Below are 23,446 nucleotides of genomic sequence, written 5' to 3' on the forward strand. Positions count from 1 at the left end.
CACTCAAGAAATTCCTAGCAACCTCTGGGGGAATCCTTGGATTCCATAGAACCCTGCTGGAGAAAGGCTGATTTGGAGCATATGTTGGAAGTGAACATATATGTTCAGGAAATAGTGAAAAAAAAAAAAACAAGGGTACGTTCACATCTAGGCGTTGCTATTTTATAGGCGTTTTTACAGGTGTTTTTATAGGCGTTTTTTGCAGGTGTTTGGAGGCAGGCATTGACATCTAATAAAAACGCTTGTAATCTGCCCAAAAAGAAGCTCATGTACTTTTTGGAGCGTCTGGCGTTTTGCTCAAGGTTTTGCAACGCTCAGATGTGAACAGGGGCCATTGAAATGGATTTGAATTGTTGGTCGTTTTTTGAGCTGATCCTAAAGCCCGGTACACACGCACAGATTGTTGGCCGACCGATCGGCCGTCTTTTGTCCAGTGGTGTTTGTTGGTTGAAATGTGCTCTAGACTTGCACTGAACTTTTGTTGGCCAACAAAAACCAACTTCAGAAGAGATGTCATGTGCTGGTTTACTTTCCGTGTGTTTTTTCTACTCTGAGCATGCCCAGTCTTGCTCATCTGATTTTTGTCAGCCGAAATCTGTACTGACTGAGGAACAATCGGCCGTTCTGTTGTTGGCCAACAAAAATTTTATAGCATGCACACCAGATTTTTTTCGGCCGAAAATTTGCAGTTGGTTGTCGGAAGCATCATACTAACAAGCAGACAATCGGCCGATCGGACGTTGGCCGACAATTTCCGGCCAACAATCTGTGCGTGTGTACGGGGCTTTAGAGCTGAAAAATGCCCCAAAACGCCTACATGTGAACTTAGCCTTAATGGGATGTATACTGTTGTCCTCCGTTCAGAATTTCTAAACCTCACCAAACATTAACAGACCCTGGGTGAAGGCAGAGTGCCTTTTAACACCTAAATCTCAATGTTCTGTCTATGTAACCGTGATGAACATTTTTTCTCATCCAATTACGTCTGGTATGAACAGGGCTTCGTATATAAAGACTGGAGGAAAATAAAACGTAGGTGTTTTCCAATGCAGTCAGATGCCAACTGTAATTTTACTTCTAATTTTATTTTACATTTGATTGCTATGAACAGCACTTCCACATTTCTTTGTTCAATGGTTGTATTGGTCTGTTTTGATGCAAAATGCTTCCAGAAAGTTTTGTTTTTTTTCTTGCAGTTTTCTTTTTTGTAACACATTTATCTGTTGTGGGTGTTTCCAGCCTACATACATTTAAATAATTCTAAAGTAGCAGAAGTAGTTTTGATATAGAGGTTGATTTACTAAAACTGGAGAGTGAAAAAATCTGGTGCAGTTCTGCATAGAAACCAATCAGCTTCCAGGTTTTTTATGTCGAAGCTTAATTGAACAAGCTGAAGTTAGAAGCTGATTGGCTACCATGCACTGCTGCACCAGATTTTGCACTCTCCAGTTTTAGTTAACCCCATAGAGCAGTGGTTCTCAACTCCGGTCCTCAGGGCCCACTAACAGGCCATATTTTAAGTATTACCTTGGGGAGATGCAGACTAGAGTACTGCAATCACTGAGCAGCAAATGATATCACCTGGGATGTATTTCAGTTATTTTGCAAACCTGGCCTGTTAGTGGGCCCTGAGGGCCAGGGTTGAGGACCACTGCCATAGAGTACTCTATATAAACCTAATTCTACTTCTTTAGAACTATTTGAACATATGTAGGGTAGAGAACACTTTTATAACTTTTATTTTATAATGAGGGTTGATCACAGGAAGTAATATTATACATAATTGGCAGTCTATATGGAAACCGCTTTCCCAGATACTCTTTTATTAGTTGCTAATGGAATGCTTAGTAATGGTGGACTTTAGGAGAGACCAACGTTCCATTTCAGAAGAGGCTGAGATAAACATTTTTATTTTTAAGGCCCAAAGTTCTTTAAAACGAATTAGTCTGTTGTGAAACCACAGACACTATCCAGATGTGTCCCAACTCCCCCTACACAGACGTCATCAAAGCTGTCTGCTGATGAAAAGTGAATCTGGTGACATTAGTGCAGGGAGAAGTAACTGCAGGCTGAAGAAGCCTTTGACACTTCTGGGTAGTGTCAGAAGTTCCACAACCGATTGCTCAAAGATTGATGAAAGAAGAAGACCAACTATAATAAGCACTTCTTTTCTATTTTTACAGCACTTAAAGGAGGAGCTCCAGTCGTTTTTGTGCTTATTAAAAGACAGCAGCTACAGAAAGTGTAGCTGTTGACTTTTAATAAACACGCACTCATCTGTCCCAGGATCCAGCGATGTGGTCATCCGAACTGCCACTTCTCTCCCTCCCCTCTCTCCATAGCCGGCATTTCAATTGGGGGCACCCGTCTGTGACAGCTTGGGGCTTCACAGCCGGGTGCGCGATGCATATGTGCAAGTCGCACTGCGCCTGCTGAATGGTCTGGCGTTGTAGAAGACGGCAGGTAGGGAGGAGGAGTAGAATTGGGAGCGGTTACCTGTCAAAACCAGGTACCCGCTCCCCCCCCAAAAAATGACATGCCAAATGTGGCAGAGGAGGGGGGAGGAGTGCTTAAAGTGGAATTTCCTCTTTTGGGTGGAGCTCCTCTTTATGTGTGCCTATATAGTTTTAGTTAGTGACCCTGTCTATTTACCTGTAAGTCATCTTCCAAACAATCTGGTCTTTGTAGTTGAGGAAAGATATCAAACAAGGGAATATTGACATCCCTTTGGATTCTCAAAGCATGCTTACAACTAGCTGGTTAAATTCAGTTTGATGGGCTCAGCTGAAATGAGCCGGCGATATCTGCATTATGTAGCTCTTCTCTTTTATTTTTTATTTTATTTTTTCTTCTTTTTTTTGCTGACGCATTTTTTTTATAAACAGACGCCATGTTTTATATAGATGTAATTCTTTTAAACCTGCTCTGTACAGGTTTTGAAGAGAGCGGCCCCGATCCTCCTCTTCTTGGGTCCCTAGCAGCTCCTCTTTTGTGTGTCCCCATAGCAAGCGGTTTGCTATGGGGACATGCAATTTGTGCTCGCTCCTGACCTGTGTGTCTATGGAGCCCCACTTCCTATGGCACTTTTCCACTGCAAGTACCGGCTCGGCTCTACTCGGCCCTGCTTGGCCCGGTTTGCTTTTCCACTGCTGGTACCGCATGGTACGGTGTTAAAACGGTTCGGTACGGTACTTTATGGTTTGCTTTTCCACTAAAGTAGTACTAAAGTTAAGTGGGTGGGATAACAATGGGGTGGGTGGGATTCTCTGACCAATCAGTGGCTAGTAGTGACTGCATGCAAAGGATTGTGGGATATGGTACCGGTATGGTACCTCTTGGAACCACAATCGAGGTGGTACTGTTTTTGAGAGCCATACCGCTCGGTTCCATGCAGTGGAAAAGCGCCACCGTACTGTACCGAACCGTTCCTACACCGTACCATGCGGTACCAGCAGTGGAAAAGCAAAAAAGCGAGCCGAACCGTTCAGTTCCATGCAGTGGAAAAGCGCCACTAGACTTACACAGCGGGACGTAGGCCCGCCCCCCACTTCCTCTTCACTGCATTTGTTTTACAGCAGCAAGAGCCAATGGCTCCTGCTGCTGCTCAAATGCTGTGTGAAGAGGAAGAAAGGAGAGAATAGATGCAGCCGTGCACAGCGCAGATCTCTTCTCCCCTCTCCTTCTTTATACAAGGGAAGGGTGGGCACAGGGAGCCTGAAATTTTTTTTACCCTGATGCAAACAATGCGTTAAGGTAAAAAAAGTTTTTATTTGTAGTATCCCTTTAAGGGTCTTGACATCAAAATACTCAGATATGGTGGAATAGCACAACATAGAACTTTTGATTTTATAACAAAACTTGCAGTCATTCCTAACAATGAAACAAGTCAGGATTATGCAAACATAAAGTCGCCTGTCTGTCCTGTGATCAGTTCTGATTTATCTTTCCACAAAGGAATATGTCTTGGCACACACTGAAATGCCCAATAACTTGGAAGCAGCTGAAGCCGCCATAAAGAAACAAGAAGACTTCATGACCACCATGGATGCCAGTGAAGAGAAGATTAACGCAGTTGTAGATACCGGCAGAAGACTGGTCAAGGATGGCAACATCAACTCTGATAAAATCGAAGAAAAAGTTGATTCTATTGACAGCAGGTTTGGATAAATAGTGTATTTTCTATTCGTAGTGGTCTTCTGTATGATGCATCAGTTTGCCAGTATGTTTTTTATCAGTAACCTTTTTATTTTTTTTTACGGATATGTTTACGGATCTGATATATTATTTTCTATGGGTCTATGCATACACTTGCTTTAGAGATCCGTAAACTTGCACTGCCTACAGATCTGTAACAAAAAATAAGAAACTATACATCTGAGGTACTGCATGTGGATTGTATTTTACGGTATCCGCATGTAAACGTGTGCGAACACCATTCGTGTACTCTATTTGAGTACAAGAGAAGCCTGCATCTTAGCAATGGAGAATGCTAAGCATCAATGGCTATCTGATCCCTAGCAACTGAGAAATCTAGGCAGCAATAGTCATCTGCATCCTAGCAATGGAGGATGCTAGGTGGCAATAGCCCCCTACGTCCTACCAACTGATAGGCTGTAATAATACTGTGCACTTGCACACCTGTAAATGATGCTCAAAATACACATGCTTACTGAGCACTTTTATCTCAGGATCTTGCTGTCAGCTTCTCATAGCAAGATCCTGCTTACTGGTTGACGTATTGATTTTTACGACCGTGTGCATGCACCCTAAGGGCTCTTTCACGCGGGCGATCCGATCAGATCCGCCTGTCAGATTTTTAGGCGGATCTGTTCGGATCCTCCATGCAGCTCTATGGGGCAGCGGATGTCAGCGGAGACACCTGCGTTGCCATCCGATCCTGTCCGTGAAATCTGTATGGATGGAAACCCTATTTTTCCATCCGTTCAGGGATCGGATCGGATGAGAGCAGACAGGCAGTCCGCTCTCATCCGATCCCCCATAGAGAGCAGCGGGGCTGTGACACCTCCCTCTCCGCACTGCAAGCGGAGACAGAGCTGTCATCCGCCGGCTCAGCGGGGATCAGCGGATCGATCCCCGCTGAGCAGCACAGATCCGCCTACGGAGGCGATCAGCGGATCGATCCCCGCTGAGCAGCACAGATCCGCCTACGGAGGCGGACCTTGTGAAAGAGCCCTTATACTAAATGCACTGCAACCCAACTATTTTAGGTATTATCTCCAATGGTCAGGCAGATAGCTGACAGCTATGTTCCTTTCGTGTATGTTGTTAAACATTTAGATGGACAGCAAACATTTAAAAAGCACAACTGATTTCTACATTTTTCAGTCTTTTTTTATACAACACTGATTTTGTTTCTATTTTTCTTTTTCTTTAATCTTTTATAATTTTATTGATATTTTTTTTGCTTTTGAAGGTTTTCATTTTCATGCATTTGTTTAAAAATCCAACAAGACCGAATTTAGGCATGACTTTTAAATCAAGCCTTTTAATTTTATTGTATTATTTTTAAGGCATCAGAGAAATCGGGAGGCAGCAAATGATCTTTTATCCCGACTGAAGGACAACAGAGAGATGCAGAAGTTCCTGCAGGATTGTCAAGAGGTATGTGAGGTGCCAATGCGATGGCCAAAATGAGATGAACACTGTAAATAGGATCATTTTTTATTAGATTAGATTATAGTAGCACATAATGTACTGAGTAACATCCAAAATTCTCGGAAACACTTCAGAAGGTCTTGCAGGGTGTGTAGTGGTATTTTATTATGCTCACCTTGTTCTTCTTTCAACAGAATTTAAAGTGAATTGAACTTGTGTTGACTTTAAACGCTCTAAAGTGTCTTCAGATGTAAAATGCAGACATCTAGAAGTTCCTCTATGAAAGATCACATAACCTTGAAGAGCAGGTGTGGGCAGGCATCGGCTCTATAGGTGTTGCAAAACCCCATCATGCCTTTTGGAGTCCCTGTTGTAGAATTTCCTGGGAGCCCCAGGATCAAACATTCTATATTGCCAATCTCCAGGAGTTTGGAAGCCCCCCACTGCTGTCTCATTATTTGTCCATAACAAGCGAGTGCTCCCCCCCCCCACCCCTCTCTCCTGAACCATACCAGGCCATATTCCCTCAACATGGGTTGGCGGCCCAAAAACCCCCCTCCCATGTTGAGGACATGTGCCCCCCCCTGCAAAGCACCTTATTCCCATGTTGATGAGGAAAACGCCTCTCCCCACAACCTTGGGCAGTGGCTGTGGGAGTCTGAATCGGAAACTTGAAGTCCCCTTTATCAAGGGGACCCCCAGATCCCAGCCCCCCTCATGTGAATGAATAGGGGTACTGTTACCCCTACTCATTCACCAAAAAAAGCGCTCAAAAAGTAAATAAAAACACACATATGGCTTTTGACAAGTCGTTTATTGAAAAAATTTAAATTATTTGAAAAAAAAAATGTCCCTCAGTGTAGATCCATCACCAATCCCAATGAACACTGCTCTGCTGACCCACATTAAAAACATTTTTTAAAAAAGCTCCACACCCGACGCTGACTCCTGCTGAATGACAACTCCACCTCCTGCCTCTAAATAAACTGAGGGGTGGGGCCACCCAATTACATCACTGGGTGACTTTTGCCCCCTTATGACATCACCGACCAGGCAAGCTGCAACAGATGAGTCGTGGTTAAGGAGACGGCAGCCACCCGCTCCTTAACAACCATGGCATTTACTGGTTGTTAAGGAAGTTGGCGGCCACCCATTCCTTAACCAGTTAAAATCAAATACGATCCTTAACTATCGCATGCCGGGAACACAACTTAATTACCACATGTATTTATTTATTTCTTTTGTGAATTTACTTTTATGCTGTTTTATGCAGTATTTAACGATCATTTTTGTTTTGTGCAGGAAATACCTCATAAAGCATTAATGAATTGACATTTTCAGGATCGCATGCTGTATTTGGGAAACTGCCTAAATACCGTATGCAATCTGCTTTTGTGAATAAAGCCCACAATTACAGATTGCCTCCGGCCTCTGTTTATGATTGGTAGCCAGCAGGATGGACCCCTGATCTTGTGACCACTGTGACATCCAATCACCCTGATCGTGTCATTGGGAAGTGCGCCCTGCCATCTGGCATTAAAACACACATGTCAAACACAAGGCTTGCGGGCCAAATCTGGCCCTCCAGGCCTTGTCAAGTGGCCCTCACACCCTATTTTTCAGTCAGAACATGGTGGAACACCATTCCACCACCTCCAGCTTGGGCCCTCCCCTCCCTGCTGTCACTTTTCTGCCCACACTCGTGGCAGGGACAGATCTCGAGAATCTGAGTGAATGAGAAACCTCTTTGCAAGGCGAGGCAGAGCCGCCTACACAGGTAGGTACTAGAGCCGGGCCTGGTAGGAGAGAGAAATGCGAGAAAGCTTTGGGGGGTTGGGTTGCATGTTGTGCATAACGCACCCCTAAACCCTGCACTCTGTATATAATGCACTCTGTACATAATGCACTCTTGAACTCTGCACTTTGTATGTAGCCCTTTGAGGGCAATCATATTGCTTATGCGGCCCTTTGATGAAATTGTGTTTGACACCCCTGCATTAAAACTTGCTTAAACAGCCTTCTCGGTAGGAAGGGGTTAATTTGTGTAGAAAATCCAGCCCAATTTGTATACTGCAGTTTTCTTGGCATATAAATGTTCGGTCTTCATAAATCCACACATCTTTGATGTGTCATCATGCATGGCTTCTTTCTTGGACAGTCCTCATTTTCTTGTGTATTAATGATGCATGAAGACTACATGCCTCATGTTTTTATTAATGGGCTCTGGTAGAAGATAAAAGTGACAACCCTAAGCTGACATTGTCACCAACACAGCTGGAGATGTTTGGGAACCAGACCCACCTCAGCCAGTTTTCCCTTCTCTTCAATCACTAAATTAGTTTGTGATTACCAGTGCCCCTTCATTTGTCACGATATTAAATACGGCAGTGCTAGCAATCAGCAGTTCCCATGTAAGAGAAATAGATATTTTATTGCCGTTCATAAAGCAATGTGTAGTACACTGGACCCCGAGTTCATCGAAGAGCATAGATGAATTGCTCCATATGGTTTTCATTTGTTTTAATGGCTATAATATGCTCCAGATGTTTCAGACAGTAATTTGTTTTAACCTGGCATGTGTCTTATGAGTAATAACGCTCTTTCTCCTCATCTTCCAGCTGTCCCTCTGGATTAATGAGAAAATGCTCACTGCTCGGGATATGTCGTATGATGAAGCCAGGAACTTGCACAGTAAATGGCTGAAGCACCAAGCTTTTATGGCAGAACTGGCATCCAACAAGGAATGGCTGGACAAAATAGAGAAGGTGATGTGCTCTAAATACAGTACGTCAGTGGCGCTGGAAAGATTAAGTCTCGAGTTAGCAGCAAGTTGGGGATTACGTATGCTGGCACATTTATAATGTTGAGGCGAAAATAATGTGCATCCAGACTCTTAAAGCTGCACTCTATTTAAAACTGAAAATGAAGCTTTAAATTGCAGAAGCACAACCTATCAAGACAGGGGATTCTGAGCTCCATTTGAGTACAGTACTGGGGATCAAGGGTGCACTTACGCTGGCAGTTTCAGCTATCTTCAGTGAGCAGAGTGCTGGTGACTGTTGGTCAAAGGCTCTCTGCTCTGCTTCTCCAGTGCTTACTGGAGTGCTGGGCTGTGCAGGGAGTGGTGCACTGAGAGGCTGAGCCAGCTGCCGGTCAGGCATCTTCCTTTCAAAGCCGGGACCGGCTGATTGACGTCCGCTGACAGCGCCCTACTTCTCTTTTTAAATCATAAGCTACAGGCCCAACCCAGCAATATATATGAGGAGTAGGGAGAAGTGAATGGACTTTCTGTCTTTAAAGCGGAGTTCCACCCAAAAGTGGAACTTCCGCTTTAAATAGTCCTAACCCCCTGACATGCCACATTTGTCATGTCATTTTTTTGGGGGGGAGCTGGTATCTAGTTTTGACAGGTACCCGCTCCCACTTCCGCTCGGAGCGCCGCGGCGCCCTGAGCAGAAGTTCTCCTCTCTCCCTCCCTCCCTGCAATCTTCTGGGACATGTCAGAGGTCCCAGAAGTATGCCGGCCAATCACGACGCATAGCGCAACTCGCGCATGAGCTGTGCGTACCCGGCTGTGAAGCCGCAAACTGTCACAGCCGGGTGCCCACATCAGTGATGCCGGCGCCACGGAGCAGAGAGGGAGAAGACGGCGCATCGCTGGACCGTGGGACAGGTGAGTGTGCGGTTAGGCTGGAACTCCGCTTTAAGCTGAATTGTTCTGTGGAGGTAAGCTTCTGAGCTGGTATTGCTCTACCATCATTCAAATCTTTAAAGCTGAATCCCAGATATGGATTCTATTGAATAGTTACATTGATGACTACTGTGGAAGCATCTGTGGTAGTCGCTACTACAGTAGTTCTCACCACAGTCTTCTGGGTCCCATGCTCCCATGAGTGGCTGCCCTGCTATATAGTAACCCAGGGAGTTGCTCACTCAGCATGGGCGCCATTCACAGGAAGGCCTTATATTTTTCTTAATGCATGCAAGCCGTTCTCTGACTGGATGAGGTGGAGAGGCAGGGCAGTAATCGAATCATCTCCACTTCATTCAATCTTGAACGGAACACAAAAGTTGAGGATCTCTTGAGAGACTGCTAAGTCATGTGAAGCGCTTTTTGGGGAAGCTTTATTGTACAAAACACCTTTATGGGTATAACATTTCTTATGTATAATTTAGAGATTCACTGAAATTTCAGCAGCCATAAATGGTGTTATCGGCATTTTGCTGGTAAGAGAAAAACGTGCCGATAATGGCACTGACACTTTTGCCGATATTGAATGGCGATTTTACTGTCCCTATGGTTTGTTTTTCATAGGTCATGTGACTCAAATACCGCATCAAAAACATAACACGGGGGCATTTTATTTTGGAGGTGCGTTTTTTTTTCAGCTGACCAAAATTATAGCAAGCAAGATTTTTAACACCCCAACGGAATCGCAACATACCAGTGTAAAGACATACATAGAATTTAAAGGAATTAATTTTTCTTGAGCTTTTCTTGCACTAAAGGTGCAGATAATTGCCAACAATAATTTCTTATTCTTTTAAGTTTATGGTATTCATTAAAAAAACAATTATTGTAGAATTATTTAAAAAATATATTTTTCTTAAAAAACTGTCATTTTCGGTTTTCGACGGTGCATCCTGAGTTTTCGCCACTAAAATTTCTATTCGGTGCACCTCTAGTTTAATTTTATACTCCACTTAGCAACCAGTAAAAGACTAACCACAAGACTGTACAAAATATAGGTTTGTGTCATTGTCATTTAGATCATTTATTTTTCATATTTAGAAAGCACCAGACTTTAACTTTCCTGGAATTGTGTCTTTTGGCTCTTAAAGATTTCCACTAAAAAATGTCATGGCCAATTCTGAGTATTTTTCTCCTGTGTTGTAGGAAGGAAACCAGTTGATTGCGGAAAAGCCAGAAACGGAGCCCATAGTGAAGGAGAAGATGACAGGCCTGCATGAAATGTGGGAAGAGCTGGAAAACACCACACAGACAAAGGCCCAGAGGCTTTTCGATGCCAACAAAGCTGAACTGTTCACCCAGAGCTGTGCAGATCTGGACAAGTGGCTTCATGGACTCGAGAGTCAGATTCAGTCTGATGACTATGGCAAGGATCTCACCAGTGTGAACATCCTGTTGAAGAAGCAGCAGGTGAGTGATTGGCTGATAAGAGCCTAAGTAATTGTAAGGATCAGTTATCTGTGCCATTTTATGCGCTTCTCCACATACAACTTTTATTTCCAGATAGTAAATCTCTCCTTATATTTAGGGACCATTCATTTCTCCACAAGTCTCAAATACCTGAAATAAAAATAAATAGAAAAAAATACACTGATACCTTTCACATCTTTACATTGTGCTACACTGTAGTACAAGTGTATTTTTATAAACTATTGTGAAGGCGCCAAACCCCAAAGACTATATTGGGGATCGACCGATTATTGGCAATGCTAATATATATCGGGGGCCGATATGCACTTTCCCCGATATATCGGAATCGGCCCCTGAGGTTACCGATATTGCTGATATTTCGGGAAAGTGCTGTATCGGAGTAATGCCTGCAGCTAGAGGCATCACCCCGGTACCAGCGTCCATAGCCGACGGTCGGCTGTCTTATAATGACAACCGATGTGGCTGAGAAACCGCTTGGCTGTCATTACAAGGAGCAGGAGGGGACATACCCCTCCAGCCGCCTTCTGTGGCTCGTCCGGGTTTCCCTTCCCACCGGGAGATCCGGGCATCCTACCTGCACGGTCACCGAAGAGAAGACCCGATCAAAGCCGGGTGTAAAAAAACCCGGAAGTGATGTCATGACTTCCGGGTACTCGGCGGCAAATTCAAAAAAATGCTTGCATTCAAAACAGTCAAACTTGGCGTTTTGAATGCTTTTAAGTGCAGAGGAGATGTTTGGGGTCTTTTAGACCCCCAGATCCCTCCACAACAGTACCTGTGAAAAATTAAAAAAAAAAAAAAAATTTAAATGTCCGAAAATATCGGCCGATATCCGATGACCAAAATATCGGTATCGGCACTAAAAAAACTATATCGGTCGATCACTAGAATATGTTGTTTAACTTTATATGAACTGCTACCCCTTTAAATGTGAGTAAGCACATACATAATAAGTGAAAAATATAATGAAAGGAGGCGCTGTTTATAAACTGAATATCTGCAAAAATGACTATTAAGAAATGAGATAATAAATAAGTTATTGAATAATAAATGTGTAATTTATATATAGAACAACGGATGCAGGTAGGTGTAACAAATATAATATATGCGCGATGTAGTTACTATTAAAAAAATGTGCTAAAAAACACCATCAATCTATATAAAATTGATTGTATAAATATGTATATACAATGCATCCAGCAATTCATAAACATGAATAAGTGTAGGAAATATAAAAAATCAACATATACCTGAGCGGAAGTGCTCCTCTCCCCCTCCCTGCAATTTTCCGGAACACATCACAGGTCCCAGAAGATTGCCCGACCATTGAGGAGGAGCAGTGCGCACGCTGCAAGCTGTCAGTCGGATGCCCACACTTGTAATGCTGGGGAGAGGGCGAGTACCGAGGGTTCGGGCAGCCACACCGCTGGATTGTGGGACAGGTGAGTGTGTGTTTATTAAAAGTCAGTACACTTTATGTAGCTGCTGACTTTTAATAAACACAAATCGAATGGAACTCCACTTTAGCATTAAAATAAAGTGTGCATGATCAGGGTGCAGGTGCCAGCCCAGGGTGCCAGCGCGTACCTGGTTTTGACAGGTACCCGCTCCCAATTCCGGCTGACTTTGCAGTGGCAAAGTTTGGCCCCCCTCCGTCCCCCTGCTGTGGAGCCATTCACAAAGCGCAGCAGTAGGGAACTGGCTGTAAACCCGCAAGGCTTCACTGCTGGTTTCCCTCAGCTGAGATGGCAGCGGCAGCACCCGAGAACCGATGAAAAAAATTGTTTTGGGTGAAGACTCTGCTGGATACCTGTACAAGTATTTGTCCTAATAAGTCAGCAGCTACAGTATTTGTAGCTGCTGACTTTTATTTTTTTCTGAAGGGACCTGGAGTTCCCCTTTTAAGCCTGCGGGGCTGAATGAGTGAAATCTAAACATGTATGGCTTGCCACCCTCTTGCTTACATTGGGCTAGGAGCATGTGGCTTCAGAGAACCACATCATTGACAGTTGCTTGGGTTGCGTAGTGTACTTGTTCTATCAGATTCTTCGGTTCTTGTCCAGCAGCTTCCATATGAATGACGTGCCTTAAGTGGACTCCATTGCCCTCTGTGTCTTCAGATCTGCTGATTACATAATTTGGGCCTTTGCTTCCATCAAATACCAAAGGACTTTTAAAACCTTCCATCACAAGAGGGTGCCAGGCACAGGACACATAACAAAGCTTGCAGCATATTTGGAAATCTTTTTCAGTGACCCATAGGCAAACCCAGTAAAGGGAGTCTAATGACTTGAAACATTTAATTCATTAGTGATCAGAAATAGCCCGGGACAAAAGGGAGTGTGTAATTCAGACTGTCCTCCTACGCAGCCCCTGCCAGTTATAGGCTCTATGCAGCTTCTGTTTGCACATTTATTGTGCTGAAGTCTCAGACAGCTTGTGCCGGAATGTGATCTTTCAAATGTCAGCCAGTGAAAGGACTATGAAGAGGCATTGAGTAGGCACTGTACCCAGGAAAGAAGTCATTCACACAGAGCTTTTCTTTTCTCTCCGTCTGTCATTCTCTCCCCGAGTGCAGTGTTAAATTTAGTGCAGACGCGAGCCAAATTTGTGCAGCCAGGGCTGGCTAGAAAAGCTACTGAATCCCTCCAGGGACAAAGGCTCCATGTGACATTGAAATCCTATGTGCAAATTATTAGATCCATTATGTTTGTCACATATGCCAAGCATCACACCATACAGCACCCTCTGCTTGTGACATAACACACTGCAAGTTTTTTTTGTCTTCAAATTATCATTTAGAAATTATTTCATATTTAAGATATTAACTGCACACAGCAAGCTGCATTGCAAAATGTTTTCACTGCTAGCCTACAGGGTCGCCCCCACTTTCCTGCCCAGGCCAATTTTCAGCTTTCAGCACTGTCGCACTTTAAATGACAATTGCACGGTCATGCAACACTGTACCTACATGATTTTTTTATAATTGTTTTTCCCACAAACAGAGCTTTCCTTTGGTGGTATTTTTTTATGGGTGGGTTTTTTTTATTTTTTGCTAAAAAACTAAAAAGACCGAAAGTTTTTGAAACAAAGTTTTTCTTTCTGTCAGAAAATTTTGTCAAGCAATTTTTCTCCTTCACTGATGGGCGCTAATAGACGGCACTGATGGGCGTGGATAGGCTGCCCTGATGGGTGTGGGTAGGTGGTGCAGATAGGCAGCACTGACTGGCATCAGTTATGAGCACTAAAAGGCAGCACTGACGGGCATCACTGATGGGCACTAAAAGGCAGCACTGATGGGCACATAGTGGTTTCACTGATGGGCACAGACTGACAGAACTGGTGGGCGCTGTTGGGGCTGCACTGATTATCAGGGCACTGATAATCGTGCCCTGATGATCAGTACAGTCTCCCCTGTGAGGAGATACCACTGATCGACTCTCCTCTCCTCACACACTGTCAGTGTGAGGCGAGGAGAGCCAATTAACGGCACTTCAATGTTTACACATAATCAGCTGTGATTGCACCCAGCCGATCACATGGGTAAAGAGCCACGTCATCGGCTCTTTACTGAGATCAGGGACACAGCACGATCGCCGCGTTGCGTGCCCCTGGGGGCGCGCAATTGTGGTGAGACTGGACGACGTTGTATGACATTTTCCCAGAACGAGAGTGCATTCCGCCTGCTGTCTCTTGTCTATACAGGGGGTGGGAGGCGGTTAAAGAAGAATTCCAGGTATGGATATTGTAAACATAGTTACACTGGTCTTGCTTGGACCAAAATAAGTATGTATATACCATATTAGTGATCATAAATAGTGTGGAGCTGATATATCAGCTGACGTAGCACTAAAATAATGGCTCAAAGAGCCTTATACTGGGGAGGGAACCAACCCAAAACATTACAGCAACAAGGAAAAAAGAAGGAAACGAGTGTTCTACGGTAACCCACCGGTATATTAATAACAAACAAAAAGCAATTGAGTTGATAAAAATGTATCCATGTAAACTTTTATTATTAATCCTAAAGGACAGAAATACAAAAGATACCACTTTTGCACACAAAGCAGGATTACTGTTATATGTATCGAGTCATTTATTAACACTTTTTTGCAACCACTTCTTCAAAACATATGCTAATACAAGACAGATATACACTTTAACATCCTGTATCTATGACTGAAAACAGAAAAACATACAATAAGTTTAAATGCATGGGTATATATATAACAAAAACTATCAGCGCAAAAAAATATCAATAGTGAATGGTGCAATAAACAAATGATATAAAGACTGGCTGCACACACTAAAAGTGTCTAAACCACACAATATAAACTAAATAAACCAAAAAGTAGTGTTGCGCCAGTCATGTGCACACATAGTGTAATAAAACTCAAAATCAGTGTCCATACATGTTCCAATGTCCATACAATCAATCAAATAAACGGTGAATCCACGTGTCCAAAAGAATTTTGTGCAAAACTTATTAGTGCTTTCGTGATTAGTGCTATCCCACCAGCAGGTGATTTGGTCTCTCACCTCCACTATAGACCCACTGCTGGGTCAATCACAGCGTTGTATATACACAGGGACCTTCAGATAGTAAAGTCTATGGATAGCCTATCACCTCCAGAGGGATTCTCACCGATAGACATAAAAGGGGAACAAAGGAAGAGATCTAGGGCTCTCTGTATGGTTGCAGTAAACCGATTTATTGAGTAAAAGGAATAGTGCTCACAAAGGTGGCGCTTCCAAAGCGCATAGAAGTCAGCATAAACGGTATCTAGGAAGAGACAGCTTCCAGCATGCAGGCTCTGTCCCCTATACGCGTGATGTCGAAGCCCAACCACAGGCGTTGACTTCCTCAGTAGAGGTCCAGAACAACCTAGATGTGCAGAGGACCAATCACTTTTTCCCAGGTTGGGGTGGAGGCATAAAGAGGAACCAATAAGGGAAGTAGAAGTCAACCCGCAAACACAATACTATTTATCTGTAATGGTATAGAGATAAGGGCACAAGCTAAGCACATATCCACATATAAATGTAGAGTCCATACAAATGGACTCCATAATTCAGGATGTTTGATGCCCCTGGAAGCTGTAAATTACTTTGGCAGACAATGCAACTCCTGTGATCTCTGTTTCCTTTTGGGCCCTATGCCAAGCGGCTGCCCTGCTGCATCCTGAACATAGGAGGTTGGCCGCTCAGCATGGACGCAATTCAGAGAATGCTTTGCAGTGTCTTAATGAATTCAAAGCGTTCTCTGATTGGTCGTGGGGGCTGGAGGGCGGTGATGTCACGCTCTCCACCTCATGTAATCTGAGTGCTTTGTATTAGTTCAGAGAATGGCTCCCGTGCTAAGTGGCCAACCTCCTGCATTCAGATGACATTGGAACAGCCGCTCAGCACAGGACCCATAAGCAAGTGGCGATCACTGGAGTAGGGGTGTATACTTCAGTGATTTCCAGCTTCTGGGGCACTGGCCAGGTATAGCATTTACATAGTTACAGTGGTCCAAACAGTACCAATGTAATGATGTATGAGGTATCCATATTTAGAATTATTCTTTAACAATGCATTTCAGATACCTTTAAGTGAGCCTGTTGGTACCACCTGGCTCACCAAAAGTCGATTTAAAAAACAACTGAGCTGGATGGAATATGATCAGCCAAATAGTAAATGCATCCTATCAGAAGCGCAGTCACTGTTGGTGCATTCAGGCAGCCGTGGGTGCTGCGGATGTCTGAATACATTAGCCGATATGGGAGATTCTTCCATCCAGGCTACCTAGTGTGGATTGGGGAGAATTTAATTCTCACGTTCAGCCTTGCAGGAAATCTAAGCACACATGGCTAGCCTTAGGCGGCTACACAGTTAACGATGATGCAGAACTGACCTGACGCTGGCCCCTTTCTGGTGGTTTATTCTGTTGGTTGACTTCCAGTTGTTCAGTAGCTTCTCTCTATTTATGTGGGGTTACTAATGTTTGCTTTTAGATTTTCTTAAATCAGCATGAAAAAATTGAATTTTTCTGAGGCTTTACTTCCAGGGATCAGGACAAATATTTCAGGTACTTTTTTGAGTCACCGATGAGCAGCGGCAGCAGTATTTGAGGTGCAAGATACTTAAGCACAGGGTAGACGTGTTCAGTCATATATATATATATACAGTGGGTACGGAAAGTATTCAGACCCCCTTAAATTTTTGACTCTTTGTTATATTGCAGCCATTTGCTAAAATCATTTTCAAGTTCATTCTTCTTCCTCATGAATGTACACATAGCACCCCATACTGACAGAAAAACACAGAATTGTTGACATTGTTGCAGATTTATTAAAAAAGAAAAACTGAAATATCACATGGTCCTAAGTATTCAGACCCTTTGCTGTGACACTCATATATTTAACTCAGGTGCTTTACATTTCTTCTGATCATCCTTGAGATGGTTCTACATCTTCATTTGAGTCCAGCTGTGTTTGATTATACTGATTGGACTTGATTAGGAAAGCCACACACCTGTCTATATAAGACCTTCCAGATCACAATGCATGTCAGAGCAAATGAGAATCACGAGGTCAAAGGAACTGCCTGAAGCGCTCAGACAGAATTGTGGCAAGGCACAGATCTGGCCAAGGTTACAAAAAGATTTCTGCTGCACTTAAGGTTCCTAAGAGCACAGTGGCCTCCATAATCCTCAAATGGAAGACGTTTGGGACGACCAGAACCCTTCCTAGAGCTGGCCGTCCGGCCAAACTGAGCTATCGGGGGAGAAGAGCCTTGGTGAGAGAGGTAAAGAAGAACCCAAAGATCACTGTGGCTGAGCTCCAGAGATGCAGTCAGGAGATGGGAGAAAGTTGTAGAAAGTCAACCATCACTGCAGCCCTCCACCAGTCGGGGCTTTATGGCAGAGTGGCCCGACGGAATCCTCTCCTCAGTGTAAGACACATGAAAGCCTGCATGGAGTTTGCTAAAAAAAACACCTGAAGGACTCCAAGATGGTGAGAAATAAGATTCTCTGGTCTGATGAGACCAAAATAGAACTTTTTGGCCTTAATTCTAAGCGGTATGTGTGGAGAAAACCAGGCACTGCTCATCACCTGTCCAATACAGTCCCAATAGTGAAGCATGGTGGTGGCAGCATCATGCTGTGGGGGTGTTTTTCAGCTGCAGGGACAGGACGACTGGTTGCAATCGAGGGAAAGATGAATGCGGCCAAGTACAGGGATATCCTGGACAAAAACCTTTTCCAGAGTGCTCTGGACCTCAGACTGGGCCGAAGGTTTACCTTCCAACAAGACAATGACCCTAAGCACACAGCTAAAATAACGAAGGAGTGGCTTCACAACAACTCCGTGACTGTTCTTGAATGGCCCAGCCAGAGCCCTGACTTAAACCCAATTGAGCATCTCTGGAGAGACCTAAAAATGGCTGTCCACCAACGTTTACCATCCAACTTGACAGAACTGGAGAGGATCTGGAAGGAGGAATGGCAGAGGATCCCCAAATCCAGGTGTGAAAGACTTGTTGCATCTTTCCCAAAAAGACTCCTGGCTGTATCAGATCAAAAGAGGGCTTCTACTAAATACTGAGCAAAGGGTCTGAATACTTAGGGCCATGTGATATTTCAGTTTTTCTTTTTTAATAAATCTGCAACAATGTCAACAATTCTGTGTTTTTCTGTCAGTATGGGGTGCTATGTGTACATTCATGAGGAAGAAGAATGAACCTAAATGATTTTAGCAAATGGCTGCAATATAACAGAGAGTGAAAAATTTAAGGGGGTCTGAATACTTTCCGTACCCACTGTATATATGTATGTGTATATATATATATGTATATATATATAGCGCGCACCGTCAATTTACACAGCGCTTTAGATATACATTGTACATTCACATCAGTCCCTACCCTCAAGGGGCTTACAATCTAAGGTCCCTAACTGACATTAATACATACACATACCAGGGCCAATTTAGACAGGAACCAATTAACCTACCAGCATGCCTTTGGAGTGTGGGAGGAAACCGGAGTACCCGGAGGAAACCCATGCAGGCACAGGGAGAACATGCAAACTCCAGACAGGTAGTGTCGTGGTTGGGATTTGAACCAGCGACCCTTTTGCTGCTAGGTGAAAGGGCTAACCACTACACTGTGCCCAAATATGTGTATAACACTTTTTAAATCCATTAGTCGATTTATATTTCACATTATAAATCATTACATTCTACTCTTGTCGATCCCCACTGCAGATAATTGGATATTAACCACTTTCCGCCCATAGGACATCATATGACGTCCTGGACATTGAGTAGTGATATCTAAATTATGCCTACAGCTGCAGGCATCATTCAGATATCATTCTCTTCCGCCGGCGATTCCCTGCACAGTAAAAAATATTGTCCCTCCTCCTGCCTCCCTCCGGTGCGTCTGTTCTGTAATTTTTTGGGCGTGGGGCCGGGGGTCTTTGATGAGATATCCGAGGTCTAAACAGACCCACATATATATATTTTTTTTTTTTTTGAGACAGGGACTTAAAGTCTGTTTCTTTGCAGCACTTTACATAAATGAAATAAGGAGTCTGTATAGAGACTTCTTATTCATCCATAAACTTGCAGTCTTACACATAGTAAACACTCAGTTTACTATGTGATCAGCTGATCATCCTAACGGTCAGTGGACACAGGAGCCATCGTTAGCGATGGCGGCCTCGGTCCACTGCACTTTAGGAAGGGGGCTGGTGAACACGTTTACCAAGGCCCATTTTCACCAGTACACACCCCCCATCACCCCCTGCTTCGCATGACAGCTGGCCCGTCATAGTGCCGGTCAGCAGCTGCAGCAGGCAGCGGGAGGGATGCCGCTGGATGGATGGGGGGAACATTCTGTGATTTCCCCCCGCCCCCCCAAGCCCCAGCAGCACTTGAAGCTGGCGGGAGCAGCAGAGGAGGGATGCCGGCTTCTAAAGGTAGCTGCAGGGGATCGGGTTTGCGGGGGGGGGTCAGATTGGGTGTGGGGGGGGGATTAGTGCTTGGGGGGGCAGGAAGGGGGGTGAAGGGGATAGGAAAGGAGGGTGGGGGGAGTAATTTTAGGTGACAGGGAGTGGCAGGAGGCGGAGAGGCTGGGGACCGGGGAGGGCGTCACATTTTAGGTTAATAACTCTGATCAGCGGATTGTAATCTGCTGATCAGAGTTATAGAATCTGAACAATTCTGTTATAAGTTCATGGTCATTGAAGTGACCATGAACTTATAACAGGGGGAGAAATGAGGTCTGTACGTAGAATGTCGGGCGTAAATTTCTAACCCACCGGATTTCTGATGTTGGCCTCCCGATTATTTGCACTCCATACACCGATTATCACACCAAAGTGCACCACAAATGTTTGTCATGTAGTAATCTCAGTCTGCATACATGAAATGTAATGATTTATGTCCAGCTACAGTTTAATTGCATACAATTCTTGTCCTCCGTATCGATTTGAACAGTTCTCTCTTCTTGTCTTGCATATAAACGTTATAGTTTCTTTGTTATTAGATGCTGGAAAACCAAATGGACGTGCGCAAGAAGGAGGTGGAAGAGCTGCAGAGCCAGGCTCAGGCCCTGAGCCAGGAGGGGAAGAGTCCAGATGAGGTTGACGGTCAGCGTATAGTTGTTGAGAAGAGGTTCGTGGAACTAATGGCCCCACTAACGGAGAGGAAAAAATATCTCTTGGCTTCTAAAGAAATTCACCAGTTCAACCGAGATGTGGAAGATGAGATTGTAAGTGACCACGTTTCTAGCTTTCTGCATGATTTGTCAGCTGTGATTTCATTCTAGCTGATTCTTTCTGGAGTTTTAAATAGTGGGGTATAAAGTTCAGTCTCTCATCCTAATAAAATAGTCAAAATGAATTTGCTTTGCTTTCTTTTGAACATATTTTGTTCTTTTTTTCCAGCTCTGGGTTGAAGAGAGAATGCCTCTTGCAACATCAACTGACCATGGACACAACCTTCAGACCGTGCAGCTACTGATTAAAAAAAATCAGGTGAGCTCCTTGGCCATTGTAAAATATGATTCTTTGAACTTAAAGTGTTACTAAACCCAGGAGCCCGCATTCACTATATCTGGTCTCCCCAGGAGCCCACATTCACTATATCTGGTCTCCCCAGGAGCCCGCATTCACTATATCTGGTCTCCCCAGGAGCCCGCAGTCACTATATCTGGTCTCCCCAGGAGCCCGCATTCACTATATCTGGTCTCCCCAGGAGCCTGCAGTCACTATATCTGGTCTTCCCAGAAGCCTGCATTCACTATATCTGGTCTCCCCAGGAGCCGGCATTCACTATATCTGGTCTCCCCAGGAGCCCGCATTCACTATATCTGGTCTCCCCAGAAGCCTGCATTCACTATATCTGGTCTCCCCAGAAGCCTGCATTCACTATATCTGGTCTCCCCAGGAGCCGGCATTCACTATATCTGGTCTCCCCAGGAGCCTGCATTCACTATATCTGGTCTCCCCAGGAGCCTGCATTCACTATATCTGGTCTCCCCAGGAGCCTGCATTCACTATATCTGGTCTCCCCAGGAGCCTGCATTCACTATATCTGGTCTCCCCAGGAGCCTGCATTCACTATATCTGGTCTCCCCAGGAGCCTGCATTCACTATATCTGGTCTCCCCAGGAGCCCGCATTCACTATATCTGGTCTCCCTAGGAGCCTGCAGTCACTATATCTGGTCTCCCCAGAAGCCTGCATTCACTATATCTGGTCTCCCCAGGAGCCTGCAGTCACTATATCTGGTCTCCCCAGGAGCTTGCAGTCACTATATCTGGTCTCCCACAGTACACAGAACTTGGAAATGCAATAGTTTTAGTAAACACAAACTGCTAAATACCTTTTTTCATCAGCAGTATATAGCAGTTCTGTGACTTCTACCAGTGTCAGGCCAAGCACTAGTTAAAGCTTGTAGGAGGAGTTTTCATTCTCCACTGACTGTCCTATAAGGCTGCATGACCCCTGACCCTCTGTGTGGACAGTGCTAATTGGACCTGTGCTGATCACATGTACTCTTCCAAGAAAAAAAAAAAAAATACCTCCAGCAATTCACTCCAAACTGAGCATGTGCAGCTTGTCCCTTAGCCTCAGTACAATTAGGAGATGGTTTGGGGACATTGGAAGAAGGGGAAAATCAGAGAAGACAGGATCAACAGTCTTTTTACACAGAGCAGAGGATTAACCCCTTAGGTTCCACAGTGAGTATAACAAGAATGCTTTACTGCATATACAGTACAGACTGATTTTACTGTTGTGGGTTTAGTAACACATCAGAATTCTTGATTTTCTTTTTTTTAAGCTATTTGATTTGAGTTTATTTTGTTTTTCTGTGAAAATATAAGAAGGTCGACTTAAGCAAAAACCCTTAAAAATCCCTTTTCTCATTGTAAATTTGCATAATCCCATTAAAGAGAAATACATACAAAAATGTATTTCTAATATTGCATTCAGACACCTCCCCTCAGCTTCTCAGAAAAGCCACCCCCCCTTGAGGGTGAAACAAACTATTCCACAGTTGTAGATGGACATAGAGTGGTGAGGGCTATAATATTCCAGAGCAGTAGTCTCCAAACTGTGGCCCTTTGCGTGCCTGTATCTGGCCCTCAAGGAACTATTCCCCCCCACTGGATACCAATGTTGAGGGACTATTCCTCCTAATGATACCAGTGATAGGGCACTATGCCTCCCAATGACGGGACGCTATTCTAAACACTGATGCCGATGATGGGAAATTATTCCTTCCAATGATGGGACACTATTCCTAACACTGACACCAGCGATAGTGCAATATTCTTCCCACTGGCATTAATAACAAGGGGCAATCCCCCCCCCCCCCCACACCAATGATGAGGGGCAATTCCTCCAACTGATAACAATAAACACTATTCTTCCCACTGACACCAAAGATGGGGCACCATTCATCCCACTGACACCATTTTGTACTTCCACTGGTCACTGTCCTGCCCCCCTAAAATCTGAAAGGCAGTAAACTGGCTTTGTTTCAAAGGTTTGGAGACCCCCTGTCCTAGAGCCCGCATTTTTTAAAAAAAAATTTATGAAGGCTGGATTTAAATCTGTGTGTGTCACCCTAAAACATGCCAGTTTTGGGTTGATTTATTTTTGATCTTCTATTTGAGCTCTGCTGTCATTATTGACCTTCTCCAGCATTGACTCTGTCGTATCGATGGTGGTTGCTGAGAAACTCAGACTTCAATGAATGCTAGTAGGAAAAGGCAACTACCACATCATCCTACCCCCCCCCCCCCCCCCTTGTATTTCCCATCTGACAGTATTCTGTGCCTGGGTGACAAGTCTTTGAGCCCAAGCACTGTCACATGGGAAGTGGAGAGCGGGGAGAATGCTTAAAGTGGTTGTAAACCCTTACGTACACCCAGTGAAGTGACTGGCCTCTGTATCACACAAAGATGAAACAAATCCTCTTGCATATGTTGTACCCGTTTATCTGCAGTCTTCTCTTTTCTACATCCGTTCAAAGTACAGAAAGTATAAAACATCTGTGTTTTCAGAAAGCAGGGGGCAGAGTGCTAAAGTTACATTCTGCTGCCCTCATTGAGGAGAACTGATTGGAGGGAAAAGGTCACAGCTTCCTTCTTC

The 23,446-nt window shown here is 44.1% G+C and overlaps 1 protein-coding gene across 5 annotated transcripts in view; it reads left to right on the forward strand.

The window, feature by feature from the left end:
* The window catches only part of SPTBN1 (spectrin beta, non-erythrocytic 1), a 344,310-nt gene that overhangs the window by 262,309 nt on the left and 58,555 nt on the right, over positions 1–23,446 (forward strand). For all 5 annotated transcript variants that reach the window (XM_082249276.1, XM_082249278.1, XM_082249279.1 and 2 more), the window contains 6 exons: positions 3,955–4,157; positions 5,532–5,622; positions 8,235–8,381; positions 10,514–10,777; positions 20,333–20,557; positions 20,733–20,822. In XM_082249276.1, coding sequence (XP_082105402.1) covers positions 3,955–4,157; positions 5,532–5,622; positions 8,235–8,381; positions 10,514–10,777; positions 20,333–20,557; positions 20,733–20,822 — 1,020 coding nt within the window. The remainder of the gene's footprint in view (positions 1–3,954; positions 4,158–5,531; positions 5,623–8,234; positions 8,382–10,513; positions 10,778–20,332; positions 20,558–20,732; positions 20,823–23,446) is intronic.

The sequence above is a fragment of the Pelophylax lessonae genome (genome assembly GCF_965119305.1).
Source record: "Pelophylax lessonae genome assembly, chromosome: 3".
NCBI classification, from domain to species: domain Eukaryota; kingdom Metazoa; phylum Chordata; class Amphibia; order Anura; family Ranidae; genus Pelophylax; species Pelophylax lessonae.